The 17,733-nt window shown below is 41.7% G+C and overlaps 1 protein-coding gene across 4 annotated transcripts; it reads right to left on the bottom strand.

Annotated features, from left to right (window-relative positions):
* Positions 1–3,699: 3,699 nt before the first annotated feature.
* On the bottom strand, positions 3,700–11,709 carry zfand5a (zinc finger, AN1-type domain 5a). 4 transcript variants are annotated; one of them, XR_013935506.1, is made up of 7 exons: positions 11,478–11,699; positions 8,098–8,259; positions 7,239–7,341; positions 7,025–7,110; positions 6,427–6,555; positions 4,258–5,722; positions 3,700–4,047 (listed from the first exon to the last, which is right to left on the bottom strand). XR_013935506.1 is itself a non-coding variant. In XM_080468429.1 (6 exons), exons 2-6 carry the CDS (start codon positions 8,255–8,257, stop codon positions 5,574–5,576), a joined length of 627 nt encoding a protein of 208 aa, XP_080324555.1. In that variant the 5' UTR covers positions 8,258–8,259; positions 11,478–11,709; the 3' UTR covers positions 3,700–5,573. The 4 variants fall into 4 exon arrangements, 2 of the variants coding, with proteins under 2 accessions (XP_080324555.1, XP_080324556.1); XR_013935507.1 differs by having other exon boundaries at positions 11,406–11,699; XM_080468429.1 differs by having other exon boundaries at positions 3,700–5,722; positions 11,478–11,709.
* Positions 11,710–17,733: the final 6,024 nt, after the last annotated feature.

The following is a 17,733-nucleotide window of genomic DNA, read 5'->3' on the forward strand; positions in this document are numbered from 1 at the left end:
TTAATTCTTTATAAACCACTTTCATTAATACCTGCTTGTTTGTTTGTGTGTTTGTTTTTTATTTTGATTAACATATCTAGCTAATGTATTTTCTTTTTGTTTTTGCAATAATCAGATTTGTTTTAGGATAATTTCACATTATTTAGAAATTTAGGAAGTGTGTGTCTGGGCACATGGTGAAAGGGGAAGAAAAATAAATAGGTATTCAGTTAGACATACAGTATAGGAAGGATACGGAAGGCATCCATCATTCTCTTTCTTTTTTCCCTTCTCTTACTTGTATGGAAGGTTTCTTGGCAGACCTTCAGTACGTGTTTTTGTATGGAGGGCCTGCTGCGTAAAGTATAAATTGAAAAGGTAATTTTCAATTATTAGTTTTTTTTAATATACTTAATGACAAAACACTATATCAGTAGGAGAAAAAAGACAGGGGAGGAGGAAGAGAAGGGTGGGTCCCTATTTTGTTGACGTTGTCTTTTTGTTTTTTGTTGTTTTTATGTCCTTCAAAACGGGTATTGTATGTATGTATGTATGTATGTATGTATGTATGTATGTATAATATAAGAATACTGTCTGCATGTACCGTACACATAGGCTTATTTAAAAAAAAGAAAAAAAAAAAAGAACTTATTGGAAAGTAGCACTCAATGAAGAAATTATCATGTTTAGAAACTTTCGTTTTTACGTAGTTAATCGGGGGGGAGGGGGGGGGGGTACCTAATTTTAGTCTGTGTTGCATTTCATAACAAATTTGAATGTATGGACATATGTAATGGTGTTATATCTTTCATATATCAATTATCAATTATATACTTGTTTCTATCCATCATTAACAACTCAGAAGATTTTTCAGTTTGCATATGTTCCTATAAATGCTATACAACTGGTTAGGTGCAGTTCAACCAGGAAATTAATAACTTAAAAAAAGTGTAAATGTAATTACTAAAACATTTAGTTTCACATTTATGTGTCAAATAAGTTTGTTGTGTTAAAGAAATGCCTGCCTAATACCTGTTTGTTCACAAAAGAACCTGCTGTTATGTACATTTTAAATACTTAATCGCTTGTCTGAGAAATGTGATTAGTACAAATGTTTTTCACATGTAAATGTAATTGAATGCCTGCTAGTACCAGTGTGATTATGGTGAAAAGTGACAAATTTAGTAAATTTTGATGACCACATTGTACTTTTACTTGAGTATTTGCAACAACAGTACTGCGCACAACTTTTCAACTTAATTTGTACTTGAGTAATCAGTACTCTTCACAGATCTGGTAAACACCTACTGCACATGCCAGGAATCATGTTGCAATCTTGCTGCACTTACGCAGATGATACAGCCAGGGGGCAGTAGTGGGTCAACTTTGGAGGGAAATGTCCTATCAAAGGTCTTGTGGGCAGAAGGGGCCCTTTTCTTCTTCCATTTTTGCCAAACCAGCAGCTCCGTTTGATGCCCCTGCTCTTACTCCTGACACACAGCCACCCCCTAACTGTGTATACAACAGCCTAACACTGCACTGTCGGTCCGTCTTTGTGGATATAAAAGATCATTCACACATTCTGCGCTAATATCTCATGTGGTTAAAACACATGAAAAGCATTTCCCCCTTTGAATCACACAATTCCTTCAGTCAGACTAAATTTGGAATCACTGAGGATATAATGTAGAAACAGTATTATTATTTTTTTTTTACAGCTGCACATAACAATAAGAAGATGCAATGAATATGGGTGTGACTGTTTCTTCCTGATAGACCAGTAGCCTATATCGTCTGCTTTATATTTACACTCTGTGGCCTCATATAACTTTCAACCCCGCTGAACATCTGGCAATGACATATGTCATCAAAATCTGGGACGTCTTACGTTTACTGCAGCTTTTTAACCTCTCCGGTCACACCCCAGTGAAAGGAAGAGAGAGCGAGAGAGAGAGAGAGTGGCACAAATAAACAAGCTGCTCACATCAGTGAAACAAATTATAGGTTGACGTGTGCGTGAGAGCTCACTGGCTCTGGGAGAGTGTGTGCATCTTATAAAAGAGTAATGTTGGACGCCTGCAGTTGTTCCAGGTCATATTTGGAGTGTGTTAATCCTCTCCTCGTCTGTCACTGCGTCACTTATGAATCCTGTCCTCTCTGGTTCAAAGGAACCTGCAGACCGGAGGTCAGCAGTCAGAGGGTTGATGTGGTCAGTCGTTTATTTGCTGGGGAGGCGACAGGCTGATTTACAGGCCCCAGTAATCCTCTTGATTCGAATCGCTTGAAGGCCGTTTGAAGCTTTTGGGTTTCGATGTGCCTCGTTGGAAGACTCCTCATTGTGCTCCAGACTTGTGTCCAGACAATGTGATCCCTCTCTCTCCCTCTCTGTCACAGGAACACCACATGAGCACACCTCAGCTGTCTCAACAGCTGTTCCTGTGACGCCATCTGTGAACGCACTCTGGCCTGGAGCTCCCAACAGGACTGTGAGAAAGCACATTGTCTCTGAAACACACACACACACACACACACACACACACACACACACACACACACACACACACACACACACACACACACACACACACACACACACACACACACACACACAACGAGCGTCCTGTGTGTACTGCTCGAGCCCATATAGCCTCAAACAGGACTGCTTTCTTACAGGGTGCAGGGATTAGCCCTTCCTGTGTGACCCAGATGAGGTTTGAACAAGAGTTAAGCGAGGCTTGCAGCGTGAGGTCGGGTTAGCCTGGGTGAGGTATTACAGAGTAATACTGGAGCTGCTGACGTGTGGCTCCTGCACTGTTCACTCATCTTGCCATTCATGCTTAACTGTGCAAAACTGCCGTGTTATATATCCAAGGAGCCGATTTATTAAAACTGCTGACTCCATCTAAAGCTTCCCCTTTCTGTCTGACATCTTGTTACCATAAAAGGAGGTAAACATTCAGTGTTTGTTTTTTTTTTAATTACACTGCCTATACTAAGCCAAAATAACCAAAACTTCCTCTTCCGTGTCTCAGCATGTTTTAGTGTCACATTTCAGAGCACAGTTATCTTTTGACCTTCCTGTGTGTCAAAAAGAAAGAGGGGGAGGTGAAGCGTGCAGAATAAAGTAAACATACTTTGTGCCCCCCTCAAAAAATCTGTTTTGGATTATGTTTTCTGGCTTCAAAATCGGAGAACTTGGCACAAACAGGTTTGTAGGTCAAACAATGTGAAAAGAACAAAAGTTGTTTTTCTTTTTTAAACTATCTTTTAAATTGTTAAATGTGGCATATCTTCTCACTGAAACGTTTTACGTCTGATCCTTTTCATTAAAATATACTTTTGCTGCCTGAAAGAAAAAACCTTCATTCATGCAATAGACAGTATTGATCACATCAGTTTGAACAATACAATTTAACTTGTACAAATGCTAATTACAAAGAGATTTCACAGGATTTGATTTTTACTTTTGTTGTCATATTGGCAAAAATATTACAGAACTACTAATTGTTATTTCAGTGTCGCCTTACTGGTGGTGCAGTGGATTAAGTCTGGAAATCTCGGTTTCAGCAGCAATGACATGAAAACTATCCAAGTCTACTCTGCAAGATTAGGACTTGCTGTTGCGACCTCCATGAAAAGGAGCAACTGATATTGAGGAATGATGTTCAGTTCTAACCCTGAAAGAACGAGCCGGTCAAGTAAACACACAACAAAGCCTGGTAATGTCTCTCTGTACAGTTTTATTTACATGATACTATTCTGTTGTAATGCTGGATAGCAAGATTATATGTAATACATAAATATCAACACAGTTTGTTGTTTTTTTCATTTTTTGTACAAATTTGCATATAACTAAGAATCGGAAAGGAAAAACTCAAACGGATACAGTTATCTCTTAAATGAAAAATACATCCTTACAGGGGGGAAAAAAAGGGGAGAAGTAACACAAGTCACAAACATACGTGAGTTTTAATGTGTCAGGCAGCTTTGAAAACACACCTCTGCACAGTTATGTGCACATGCACGCCCGCAAACACTCGCATACATACACACACACACACACACACACTTGTCTAAGGTGATCTATTGCAAACACACAGACAGATAGCGGTTAGACAGATGAAGTTACATCTAATCTTGGTATCTATTATTTGTCATAAATCTAGCTCTGGCATGCTCCTGTAGTTCTGTAAACATGTGCTGATAAACCAGGTAGCTCCACAGTCAAAAGGGGGTCGAGGGAACGACACACACACACACACACACACACACACGCACGCACTCACACACACACACATTGCGTTAGCGCAAAAAATAAAAATGGTTCACATGCCCTAATTCCACAAATGTACTGAATACATGTGCTAACATCAGGGTGATGGAAGAGAAGAAATAAAATAAAGCAAATAAAACACAACGCAATTGTCTCTTAGCAATAAAACATCTGAAACCCTAATGTGAGTGATAATTCTGAAAAACACTAATGCAGATGAAGAGTAACTCATGCATTTATCCCATTCATTCATTCATTCGTTCATTCATTCATGCCCCTACGGAAATGAAACCTAAATTCACCCACCAGGCCCGTCAGGAAAGGGTGCTGTCCTTCCTCTCAGGCCACACATCGGTACACACAGCCCTGCACCAGGCGTCTGTGATTACAATCCACCAACTCGGACCAGCTGGTAAACTCCTGAACACGACCGTCGTACATGTTTGGATTCAGTGAAATGTGGAGTCGTTTTGTTTGTCCCCCGTCTAGCAAGACACCTCCATGTACAAAGTGAAGCAGCTTCATAACAATTGAGTCGACATGGGCATTTCAGGGACTGTTCAGAGGGTCACTGAGGCCGACTACCATGACGATCCGCTGCTCTGCTCTGCTGGGGTCAAAGCAGATGACAACAAAGTAAAAGGGAAGACAACGTAGCTTAACACAGCAGGTGTGAGGTAGGTAAAGCTAGGAAAGAGACGAAACAACACATCTCCTTGTGCACTGTGAGAGATATTGACTGACTAACTCGTGTACCAGCGAAGCCCACAAGAAGCTGGAGGTTGACTGTGTGTGTGTGTGCGTGTGTGTGTGTAGTCTGAATGCTTTCAGAAACCTATCAGCGTGTGTGTGAGATGCATGACGGGGTCTGGGTGACATGGTTGTTTTACGGTTTGGCACAAAATGGCGCCTGGTAGGGGTGAGAGGAGCACAGCATATCCTGGACATTTTTAGCCTGGTCTGTCCTTAGTAAGACGATACATATTCTCAGAATAAAAAACAAACAAAAAAACAAAAACAGGACTGAACAGCGGCAAATTCACACCACAGAAAATAGGATAAAACAAACTAATGAATTAATCCAAAAAAAAAAAAAAAAGGAGAAAAGTGATCATTCATGCATCTTGCTCGGACAGGATCTTTTTCAATTTTTTCTTCTTCTCCTCCAACATTTTCTTGAGGTTGTAATTTTGTAAATCAAGTCCTTTAGATCCTCACTCAGCCACTCATGCCAGTGCTCATTTCAAAGGTTCACACGCATACTCCAGTCTTTGTCAAAGGTGTTTCCATGTGGCGGCCATGCTGTTCTTTGTCTTCATGTCTATATTCTCTGGATCTTGTCAGCGACCACCACAGGGTTTTCTTTGCGGATTTTGGCGGCAGCCTCGGCCTTGTAATCGTAGGGACAGTTGTGCTTGTCAGAGTACCGGTGGATACCACAGAACAGGTTGCCACAGCGACAGTCAAAGCCTAGAAACACAAAGGTTAAAAGGTTGAAGCTAAAAATGTGGAAGTTGACCAGCATCGAAAGAGAGTAAACTTACACGTGCACCCAGAAAAAAAATAAAAGGAATATATATACAGTATATATGTTCATAACATATCAACTAATAAAGTTGACAAGCATTCTCTAGTTGATGAAATAAGAAAAACAGCTGAACCCGTGACAATTTCTAATAATCTCAGATACTGTATTTTGGATTTTCATAAATCTTAAGTGAAAATGTTCAATAATAAAGCAAAAAAACTAAATACATGTTTTACTTTTTAAATTGTATTCTTATTTCTTTTTTACCTTTAAACATCGATAAAACAGCACAATTAGAAACATTTAACAATTCCCATTTCCTTGCCTTCGTAAATATATTTTTCAACCAGAACTGGTCCATAAATTAATTTGTGTTGTTAAATTTTAACAAAAAAGATCCGATTTTAATTAGAAATATAAACAGTGACGTGTCTCTTTCCTCTAATGTCATATATGAAGTTAAAAGATGAACAAAGACAGAATGTAATATTGCAGAACAGCATCTACCAATATTATCTTACATACTGAACCGCTGTGAAGATATGTCACCGTATTACCAATAAAGATATTATTCACAAAACTATTAACGCTGGTAAAATAAAAGCCAGAGTAAAACGAGGATTTATTGAATCTTCCTGTTGCTCACCTGTAAGGCCCACCCTTTTGCGGCACATGAAGCACCTGTTCTTCTTAGGTTTGGGGGTGTCACCCTTGCTTTCTTCACTGCTGGAAGAAGCTACAGGAGTAGGGCTAGAAGCAGCAGGCTGGCATACAACTACAGAAAATGAAAAAAAACGTGTTTAGAAAGAAAAAGTGATGATCCTTGTCATTTACGAGAGCAGACAATAAAGGCAGTCATCTGTACTTAAATATGATTATCGAACACCAGGATCTCATTCGTCCCACGTGACAGTAATTCGTATGTTTTGTATCTCTATTGGCAGAAAACGGTGCAGAACTCAGCCTAAGGCAGGCTGCTACAAAATCTGAGAATGCCCGCTGGTGTAGAGATATTTTTAAAACAGGTTTATTTTTAGGCACCCTCTATTTCTCGGAGGCTGTAAGTAAAACCGACAGTCTAGTTTAAGGTGCACAGCAAAGCATCAAAAATAAACCGGGGCTAGAGTGATGTTTTCCTGAAATGTCTGCATGTGAGCTCGCCAAGCGGCCATGTGTCAGATGTCCTCTGGTTCTTGTCCGGCAGCATGCCTGCTAAGACCAGCGTGTTTATACGTATGTCTCACCAGGCTCTAAGGGTTCGGGCTTGTCCTCTCTCGAAATGCTCATCTCTGTCATTTGTTGAGTCACAGGGAGAGATCCTTGAACAGTTCTGCAGGGTTAAAGGCAAATGGAAGATCAATGAGTCAGCGGAGCACAAATTCTCCAATTGCAGGAGAACTCATGAATCACCCAAAAGGAAGGAAAAAAACAAAGAAATCAGTCACAGTCAATACTGACCTAGACATTTCTGGTGAAGAGGCAGGCGAGGCGTCGACCTTAGCTAGACTGGCTTCTAGTCTCTGGATAGCCGAGGCCTCTGAGGTAGGACTAGTAGTTGATCCTGCACGTGAGCAAAGCGGACTCAGTTAGACAAATCAAACAGACATTTGAAAATTGTCAAAGCAGTTTTCATCGTTGCTGAGGGATTGTTTCAACCTGCTTTTGATGTCACGTATTGTTGAATTATTTTATTGCTTAACACACTACTTGGAGTAGCATACATCTTTTAGATGCATTATACATAATAATAATCTTTAACTTTCTCTTAAAATGACATACAAAACAGCTTATTAGGGTTAGAAGTAGTCATTTAACAGTGAAACCATCTTGCTTTGTTGAGTTTCGTCGCAAGCAAAACTTGTGTTTGACCTTAAAAATGTCCTAATGACTGACAACCCCTTAACCTTGAACACTGTAATGAAGAAAACAGCTGCCTTTCATTACCATGGAGTGGAAAAACAAAAGGGTGGGGGATACTGGGAAAACAAACTAACTAGCTGAGAACTGGTTGTATTTCAAAACAAGTCACTTCTTATCTTTAGCACTCAATGTGCCACATGTAGGTTAAGGTATTTGCAGGCTGGGAACTTGCATTTAAAGCTGTACATTCAAGGAAAACACTATTTTGTGTGGCTTTCCTCCATTTGTCTGTTTACTGGGGAAAAAAAATGCTCTCGCTATTTTGTACCCAGTTAAACTATTAGTTTTATTATAACCAATCCCCCAGTCACATTTATTTAGTTTTCTAACATAAATCAATTGTTTCGGTCTTTCAAAAAGTGAAAACATGTTTCATGTTTGCGTGCTGTTGTCTTACCCATGGGGCTGAGGGGGCTCATGCGGTCACTGCTCTGCTGCCGTGTCAGGTGTTCCTTATAGCATACAGAGCACATACCATTGGTTCTCGGGTTTCCATAGAAACCGCAACCTGTGGCACAAAGCATGGGCACCGGGCTCTGGTTGGTTTCTTGAGCCATAGCTGAGAGAGAAAAAGAGAGTGTTTATTAGACCCACAAGCATTTTTCTGCACAAATGCCTCAATGAGAAAAAACCCCACACAAGAGCTGAAACGCACTATTTCACGCAGGTTTTCCTGGCTGCTACCCCGCCAATCTGGTTTTAGTGAAACTTGCGGTGATAAACATTGCTGACAGACAACGGCGCTGTCATGTTACGGATATTTGGGAACAGCATGCCTCGTCTGTTTTGACCTGCACTTTAGCCCGAATACAGTAATGAACTCCTCTCTGCAGGACGTCCAGAGAACAAACAAACACTCACTGTGTCCTGTTCAGCACCTTTGGCAGAAGCTGGACTCTCTGTTGTCCTACAGCTTTGTTCACTGTTTCCCCCCTTTCCCTCCCTCCACTTCCCTCATCCTTTCACCCCTTGTGGTTAAAGAGTTCATACTGAAAAAAATCCCTATATCTAACCCCACTTTCATAGGAAGCACATCTTTTCAACTGTTGTCTTCATTCTACAGTTACTTCCCTACAACAAAGGTACACGTGAATATAAACTGCCATGATCAAACAGTAGAGCTCAATTGCCCCGACTCATTTTGGCAATAAAGGTTTCAGGATTATGTAGTGGCGCAGTCTGATTACAGACAGTTCTTGCATTTGATTTTCTTATTGTTTGTCATGTTAACTGATACAGCCATAACAGATCTACACTCAACAATCTAATCTGTGAAAGCGACAATCTTCAATGTGCTTCTTCCATTGCTGAAACAAAAATCAGTAAGTGACATTGCACAAAGCTGACTCAGTACTAGGATCCCAGCCACATAACAACAATCATGACGCACAAGGTAAAATCATGTTCTGTTCTTTCCAAATAACTCAAGATAATAGCCGAGGATGAACAAAGTAGGTCAGTAGCTACAGAAAGTACTCCTCTTCCTCCTTGTGGCTCTGACCACACAAGGCAATTCAGAACTTCCCGAGTCATTTCTCAACACACGTACGCCCTCAGAAGAAGCGTGATTGTGCACGTCTTGGCAAAACAAAAAGTCCTATGACGTCGACCGCCTCTGCTGCAATGCAATACGGTAGGAAGTTGCGTAAGCAGAGGCTCTGACTTTGAGGCAACAGATCCAAAACACCTTGATGAATGAACAAACCGACAAGACAGGAAGCCAGAGATTAGTTGAGTAAGAAGCATCGTGCCTGCCAGTACTGCCCTGGCTGTTGTACAATTTCCCTGATTACATCTGACAAACCCTCCTACGACAAATACCAGTATACACGTTACCAGTATCATATTTCCCTAGTAAACAACCACCGGCACTGTTCTGCTGCGACATGGCAGCTGCTTTGCTTGCGTTGGTGTGCTGCTTGTCGATATTCTGGTCACGGACACAAACAGGGCAGGCACAGCTTAATGTTCCAGGAGATGCTGGCAGTTATTTCCGAACGTCCTGTCAGTTCAGCTCAGGAGTCGTGACCTCGCCAACTAACAAGAGGCATTCAATCTCTAGCTAAACCCCCTTCCCCAACTACCCGTCTGTCCTCCCTCCATTTCTCTACCCTCTCTGCATGCTATCACCACTGTGTCAACAAAGGGTTTCCTTGGAAAAGCCCACAAAGACCTTCTCTTCCATCAGCATCACGTGTTCAGCTGCTGACTGCTGAAAAATACCAGACAGGAGGACCGAGGGAGAGACTGATCACCACTGTGTAGTCCGAAAGGAATTTTTTTTTTCCCAGACACATGAAGAGCATCGATAAAATCAATGTTGTTATGTAAATAGCTGCATGTGAACACAGCAAAGACAGCGCTTTAAACTGAGACCACATTAACACAATCACACCCAACAAAACACCCCCCCCACCACCACCACCAAAAAAAAGCAACGGACAGATGTGATATACAAGTTGACGTTGACTTTCCTACACAAAACCACTGTGGACAGTGTGGCTCAGCTGTCACCTTTGGCCCAGCTGTCAGACAAACAGACAGCAGTGGTGCTGACCCAACACAACTCATTTCAATCTGCAACAGCCTTCAACATGGCATCAATAAAGTGAAAGATGTCTTGTGAAACACATCTACAGAGGGTAAGTCAGGGGGTTTCCAGCAAAGGGCATAATAACTACAGCTTCCTTTCACACACAAAACACCCTCACAGTACAGAGGAACAAGGAGGGCTGCAATTTGGACCTGAAGCCTCAGAAGGAAGACGTGTGATAATCTGAGGCAAACAAAAGGGGAAGACAGCTTCTCTATCAGCCGCAAGCGTAGCTCATATTTCAGGCCTTGCTGGGCTGAAAACTCCTGAGTCACACTGAAGGACAGAACAGGGGGAAAAAAACCCTCTGTTGTTGTTTAGTTACAAGCCTTAAAATACTCTCTTTGAAAGGGGATGCCGTGTTAAAAATAAGGATCGGGGACCGACAGTGAGGCAACAGCAGTGATGTTTAGTGAAATAACCCACAGTCTAGACAGTGTGGTCTCTGCTCCCCTTTGTTTCTTCTTTCCTCCTTTGTCTGCAATCTCCCGTCCTTCCTGTTTAGACATCGTTCTTGTTGTTCTCCTCAATGGCAGCATTTGCCACAGTGTTCCACCTCTCTTCCGAACCAAGCAAATGTGAACGATTATATAATCACATTTACAGGCACTTTGAATCCACTTGGTGGGTGCCACATAGTTCTCAACACCGAGCAAACCGTCGCCTTCATCTCACCCCCAAGAAAACTACTGCAAACGCATGAAAAATCAAGGCTGGCACTTCATTGAATATTTAGAGAAACGCTTTGTGGTGATTTCTGGGCAACTCTTTGGTTCTACTTGCCCATTCGGCTTATGAATTTTCTATTTGTAGACAGGAATTAGCTGGATTTGGTTCCCCATCCCCCAGCTCAGGACAAACAGAAAAACAGACAAGCAACGAGCACTACCAAGCTCCCTCCCTTGTTTTTTTTTTTTTCTCCCCCGTTTCCTCCCAGACGGAGTCACGTTTAAGAGCTTGTGATATCTAGTTAAGTCGACGACATGGTGCCAGCAGTGGCAATTTTGGAGAAAAAAAGGAAAAATAAATACCACCTGACCTTTCGATCCACCGTTAAAGGTCGCCACGACCCACCATCGCTTATTCAAACACTCAATTTTCTCCGTGTTTACCTCAATAAAAGACGAGATCACTTCAAAATGCATCCTTGTTGTTAAGAAAAAACAATAATCCAAGATCATCACCTGCTAAAAATCGAAGTTTCTCAGAGATGAAGAAGGGGTAAAAGTGGCCGTTTGAAGGAAAAATGTCGACCTCGGCGGCGGCGGGGGGCTTTAAGCTAGCGTCCTGTTTCCTTTTTTTCCTGCGGCCCTCCGTGTCAGACAGGTTCAGTGGGGTTTAATTCTTCCTTTCCTCGGCCTCCGAGCCCTCCCTCCTCTTCCTCGCTCCGTCTCCCGTTTCTTTCTGGATGGATGTGTTTGTTTCCTTCTTTAGTAAGAGGAGTGTCGGATGACGTCACGGGGAAATCAACGTGTCCTCATTGGTTGCCCGCGGAGCCCCCGCGTGCATCTCACGCCTCTGCCAGACGGCGGTGCTCGGGCGGTGCACACTGAGCATGCGCGCGCGGCCAGGCTCGAGATATTACACACACATTCGTCATCCTCCTACATGGACACGCATCTTTTTTTTTTATTTTTTTTTATTGAGTAATCCACCCAAAAGAAAAGGATGAATGAATAATCGCGCTGACATGACTGAATAATGTGTAATAACCGGTCAGCGATGAACAGAGGACTGTTTTATTTTGCACGAGATCTTTAAGAGGGGAGTGTTGTGTTAGTGAACCAGCCTCACCCTCCCTCCTGCCACCCATGTTTCTATCAGAGGGACAACACAAGTGTAGATTTACAACCTGAGAAATATACAGCCTGTTTGTTATGGGTGGGCTCTGGATGACACCATGCCTCTCAGGGCAGTAAACATGTTTTCCAGGGGATAACGACTAACAAAGGACAAGGGTTTACAGTTGGTTACAACCAGGGGCAACTTATTAATGCTGCTTGTTTGAGGCCCTCGGGTAGATGCATAGATGCAGATAAACCCTCAACATTGTGAAAGATCCTGTTCTTAAGGTTTCAGGTATAACTATATAAAGAATGGTTTAGTTTAGGGGTGTGAAACATACAACAGGCAGGCCAAAGTGAGCTTACCAAAAAGAAGACATCAAATTAGATTTTTTCACTCGAAATCACTGTTTCTTTTCTTTTATTCAAAAGGGAATAATTTGGGACTCATGGGCGAACTGGGCCAACACATCACTGAAATGATAGATGACAAATAGAGCACTAAAACAGAACTTACTTCTAGCAAAGCAGCATCAACATAAAAATCGTCAAAAAGAATCTCATCTGAAGAAAATCTCATTCTTTGCCATTTTAGAGTACTTAAATGTTTCAATTACAACTAAATGTTTACTAGTTTCCAAATCACAGATCTTTCTAGTTTTTGGTGTATCATTTCCAACAGTTGTTGTACAATTTTTTTCAATGAACCACTAGAAACTTGTGAGATATAAGAGTAAGATTTTAGCAACTAAAAGCAATACAATTTTATTTTACAATTACCTGAATCGAACGTCCTTGTCTGAGGATTCATATCTGACTTTAGCAGTTTTCTTGTTTGGTATGTAGCATGGAGTAAATTCCATTAATTCCATAGCTCAATTCAAAGCTGTTTGATTGAGCATGCTTCTTTTTCATTTTGTGTTTCCCTCTAGCATGTGTCAAGAGTTATTTGTAGTAATGACATTATTTAATGTAGTATAGAGGTATAACTATGATTAGATTAAAAAGAAAAACAACAACAGACCTCTGGGTACATACATGATAAGGGTTTCTAATCATTCTCCAGAGACAAAGCTTGTGTCTTTATGGTTGTATTAGTTGTTTCGTGAACTTTGTGCATCTGTGTGATTTGATTGGTCAACCAACAATTTTCCCTACCGATCGTTCTCTGCATTTAGTGCTGCTGATACTTGAAGTGTGTTTACCCCCACATTGTGAGCACCATATCCCTGTCTTTCCCCCAAACCTTAATCGGAACAGGACAAACAACCCTCCATTATCTTCTTTACTGCTTTATCATGTTCAGGGTCACACACCCAACATGAAACGCACCGTCATTGTTAATTTAAATCAAAAATCTTTACTCTTAAAAAAGCTGGGGACTTCCTTCTCAAAAGGTGCTTTATTTATCATTACAGTGATAGATTTACACACAGACCTCTTGAAAAGATAAGAGTCTACAAAGAGATTAGCTTACCTTCAAGTCTCTTTTAGAGAGACATTGTGAAATGAGTTTACCAGTTGTTTCAGTTAGTAAACAGGGACACAGATACTACCGAGGACAGTAATTTCAAGGATTGTTTCCTGTGACTTTGTAGAAAATGATTAACGAAAACAAGTTGCACAAGTTGAATGCTGACGACTCTTGTGGTAAACATGATGAAACTCAATTGACCTTTCTTAGTTTCAAACATTTACTTTAACCTCCTAATCTACTAAAACTACAACATGGCCTATACTGGTTCTGTTTTTGTTCTCCTTCCACTTGAACACGGTGCCATGTGTGCTCTGTAGTTTGCTTTAGGGGCTAACAAGCCTGAGCATATCCCCCAACTATATCAGTATAACGTCACACACATCCCCAGGCACAACAGACCACACCAAGCATGAAAACAAACACTTGAAGCTGAGAGTCGAGGTGTCTCTCCGAGGGAACATACTGTCGTCTATCAGTGGGTGGATTCGTGGAAACATAGAATGAGAGTCTGGAAGCCACTGGCTCATTTGCTCAATCGAGCTGATCCAGTTTGAACCAGAATCCTGAAACTGAAAAAAAAGAGAAAGAGGTGTAGCAAAGTGAAAACAAAACTTGGGTGCTCGTGGTATTCACCTAACTTTTCAAAGGGGAATACACTCTATAGCTCTCCACCTACCTCTGACACACACATGCAGAGGTTTTCCTTTCATTTAGTTATCAGTTAAACATCTACAGAAATAGACACAGAGGGACTTTGCTTACGTATCTCATCTAGATGCAAACTCTATATAGTGTGAATGACAATCTGGCTCCGGTGATGTTTATTGTCATAACTGCAGTTTCAAGGAAGACATAAAAGAAGGAAGAATGTTTTTGTTCATGTGGTCAAAAAGACCTGGCAGATGCTATCTGATCATTGGTGTGACTGAATGACGAATATTTGCATGAACATAAGCCACCCTGGGGAAAGTCTGGGATATCGCGGAGACCTGAATAACACATTCACACATCACTCTATTGTTTTCCAGCTGAATACTGTGAGAATACGTTGATTTCGTCTTCTCCTGTAGATTTACATGTATATGTGTATTTACATTCGGTTTTGTCATCTTGACATGCAAATATCTTCGAAGAACCGCTAATGTTGAGTCAATAGTCATAGTTTGCATTTTCTGCGAGGACAAAGGTGAATAGTTGTAGAAACTCATCGCGTTGCATTCCTATGCAAATTTTCTTCTGCGTATCATACACAGCCAATCTTGGGAGCTTTACACATGTAAGTAAAGGCAAGCAGGGGAAGGCACAGAAACCTTGTCTGTGCTTTACACTGAGGTCTTTGTGTATGACTGTTGTCTACACAGCCCTGCACCGAGCAGAAAAGAAGGAGCATGTGTATGTGAAATGTATATCTATTTAGTATGTGAAGGTTCATGAGTTTCAGTGAGAGGAGGGGGCAGCTGAGGAGAGAGAGAGAGAGAGAGAGAGAGAGAGAGAGAGAGAGAGAGAGAGAGAGTGGGTGGCTTTAAGTATTGAGTATCTTTACCCTTCCCCCTCGCTGTCATTGCTCGCCTCCTGCATGCATGTGTGTTTCTAGATTGTATTTGGGTGTCAGTGTCTTTTTAATAACCATGGCAGATACACGTGAGAGATGGAAAGTGTTCATGTCTCTATGACAACCAATGTCTCTGATTTATAGATTTTCTTTCTCCCCCTGAATAAAATTGTTATTGTGTCCCCATGTGTGCATGTGTGGGTGAGGGGGGCAGTGAGGATTACTTATGTGAATCTGGAGCAGCCCGTCTGTAGTTACTAGGCAGATACTGGCCCACCCGACACACACGCACACGCACGCGCGCGTGCACACACACACACACACACACACACTGGGGCACAGCTTGCCTGTGTCGGGCGTCGGTGTGGTTAGACACTGTTGATAAAGGAGCTAGTGGTGAAAAAGGCAGCTTATCCATTTACATAAGCTGTGTGCGGGGCTTGATAAGCTCTACACATTGAGGTTGACTAAAACCATTGCCTTAAAAGTTAAGCACCCACCCTGCTCTCAACAGACCCAGTTCATGTGCTTCCCCCGTTGGATGAATATGCATCGGTTAACCTGAACATGGAGACCCAGTTTGTACCTGATAGCTGCATGTGTTTTGTTGAAGCAAGAGTGTTTGCAGTACTGAAGGTTGAGATAGCTCTCTGGCAAATTAGACAGATATCTAGAAATATATAAGAGACATGAAGCACTGAAAAGAGAGGCAGCGAGAGAATAAATGTACCCTCTGACCATTGAGATTCTCAGTTGTGCTGCTGAATAACTGTGCCTCCCATGAATGTGTTTCTTGTTATATCTGACCAGGGAGGAGTTCCCCAAAACCTTCCCAGCACCCACTCTCTCCCATAACTCTTGCTTCTGTTCTTTTTTCACTTTTATCCACACATACATAAGACTCCCCATACATGGACGTTTATTGGCTTGCCATGGTGTGTGAGTTGATGTTTGGGTCTACGTAATTCCTGCAAAACGGTTCAGGAAAATCCAATCAATGTATATGCATATAACAATATGTTCCTGGTGCTGTAAAAACTAAAAAGAGGCAGCCCTTTTACAAGCTGCTCACGGTGCGTTTGCCCCCTGTAGCTGATATATGAGCCTTTATGTATGACTGCATGCCTGACAGTGGTAATCTAATGTGAACCTCTGCATGTGAGTGCAGGCGTGTGTGCGTACATGTGTGTGCAGCAGATGTCCTGGTTGGTCTTTGTTGCTGCTCCCTCGTGCAGACGGGCCTAGCCACGTGCTTCTCTGACTGCAAGGACAGGCCACGCCTCCGCTACTTTAATCTGTCAATTGCAGCAGCCAAGCCAGGCCCCCTCACAGCACAAAGTCCACCTCCCAGCATGATGACGCTGTTTTACTCACGCATACTCACCATGCTCCCTATTTGTCTCTCCTTCCCACTCACAGACCATCTGTAGCTGAGCTGTACACAGAGCGTGTACAGTATTGAGCAACACACTTCCACTTCCATATGTGTAAACGGACTCTTTCTCTGATTGTTCTAACGACATGCCGAAAGATGGAATTTCCTTCCTTTCTCCTTTATTTTCTTACTGGAACTAGGAGGCAGTTCTCCTCATTAGAAACACCCAGAAACAGGAAGAAGGAATTTACTGAAGGGGAAAACAAGGGAGGGAGAAATTCAGCTGAGCACGTTTCAAAGTAGACACATGTTGGTTGGTATATTAGACGATGAGAAATTCCACAGGCAACATCCATTGAAGCCTGTTTTTTCAAGTCTCCTCTCGTTCTCAAAGGCAGTCAATCATCATGGAAAATCTTGCAGGTAAACCACCTGTATGCAACTGAAATTATCCAAAGTGTTGTGTACTTTAGACATATCTAATGGCAAGTGTTTGAAATGACAGTCTCTATTTCAATCCCTCTGGCAAAAACGTTTCTATATTCTTGAGTCACACCTGGACTAACCTGCCATCTCCTCTCTGAGTTGTCTGACAAAAACAACCCAGGGTTACCCTCAGGGCCAAAGCTTCCTGCTGCTTCACATTTTAGTGTCAACAGTCGTATAACTGAGGAGACTTTAATGCTATACAAAGTTCACAGGCGGATTGTCATTGGCAAAGAAAGACACGTTCTCTCATATTGTGTTTGCCCATATGTGATTGGACTATCGGGACACAATAAAAGAAAAGGGACAAATCGTCACAAAATGGTGCAAATACTTTGTTTTGAAGTCATTCATTTCATGTTGGCAATAGTTCGTCATGGTAATCTTTCTGATAAAGCGTTTTTGAAAAGTCACAACTCCTTATATTTACTTAGCAAAAGACAGGACAGTGTCTTCAGGCTTTACTTGACACAATGTTTGCTTTTTGTGCCTCTTTGGCTTGCATTCAGGGCAAGGAGCATGGCGACAGACAGATTATCTGTTTGAATCATGCGGCATACTGTATGCAGGCACTTTAAGGGGCTCAGTAGTCTTTTATCTGGTCAACAGATGGATGACTTGCAGTATAAAGCCTGTATGCTGATATTACAGATTAATTCAATGGACAACACAGTACAAGAGATGCCCTGCAGACTCACTGGAAACACAATATCAATTTAAAAACAAAAGAAACAAAGAGAGTTGAAGCATGCACAAGTGTTGCTAT

The sequence above is a fragment of the Lipophrys pholis genome (genome assembly GCF_963383615.2).
Source record: "Lipophrys pholis genome assembly, chromosome: 7".
Lineage (NCBI taxonomy): Eukaryota > Metazoa > Chordata > Actinopteri > Blenniiformes > Blenniidae > Lipophrys > Lipophrys pholis.

Bases quoted from the DNA above. Each gene is read 5' to 3' on its own strand.
- zfand5a (XM_080468429.1), bottom strand. From the start codon at position 8,257: ATGGCTCAAGAAACCAACCAGAGCCCGGTGCCCATGCTTTGTGCCACA. The intron at 7,111-7,238 runs GTCAGTATTGAC...TTAACCCTGCAG, and splicing joins TCTTCACCAGAAATGTCTAG to AACTGTTCAAGGATCTCTCC. The intron at 5,723-6,426 runs GTGAGCAACAGG...TTGTGTTTCTAG, and splicing joins CAAAAGGGTGGGCCTTACAG to GCTTTGACTGTCGCTGTGGC.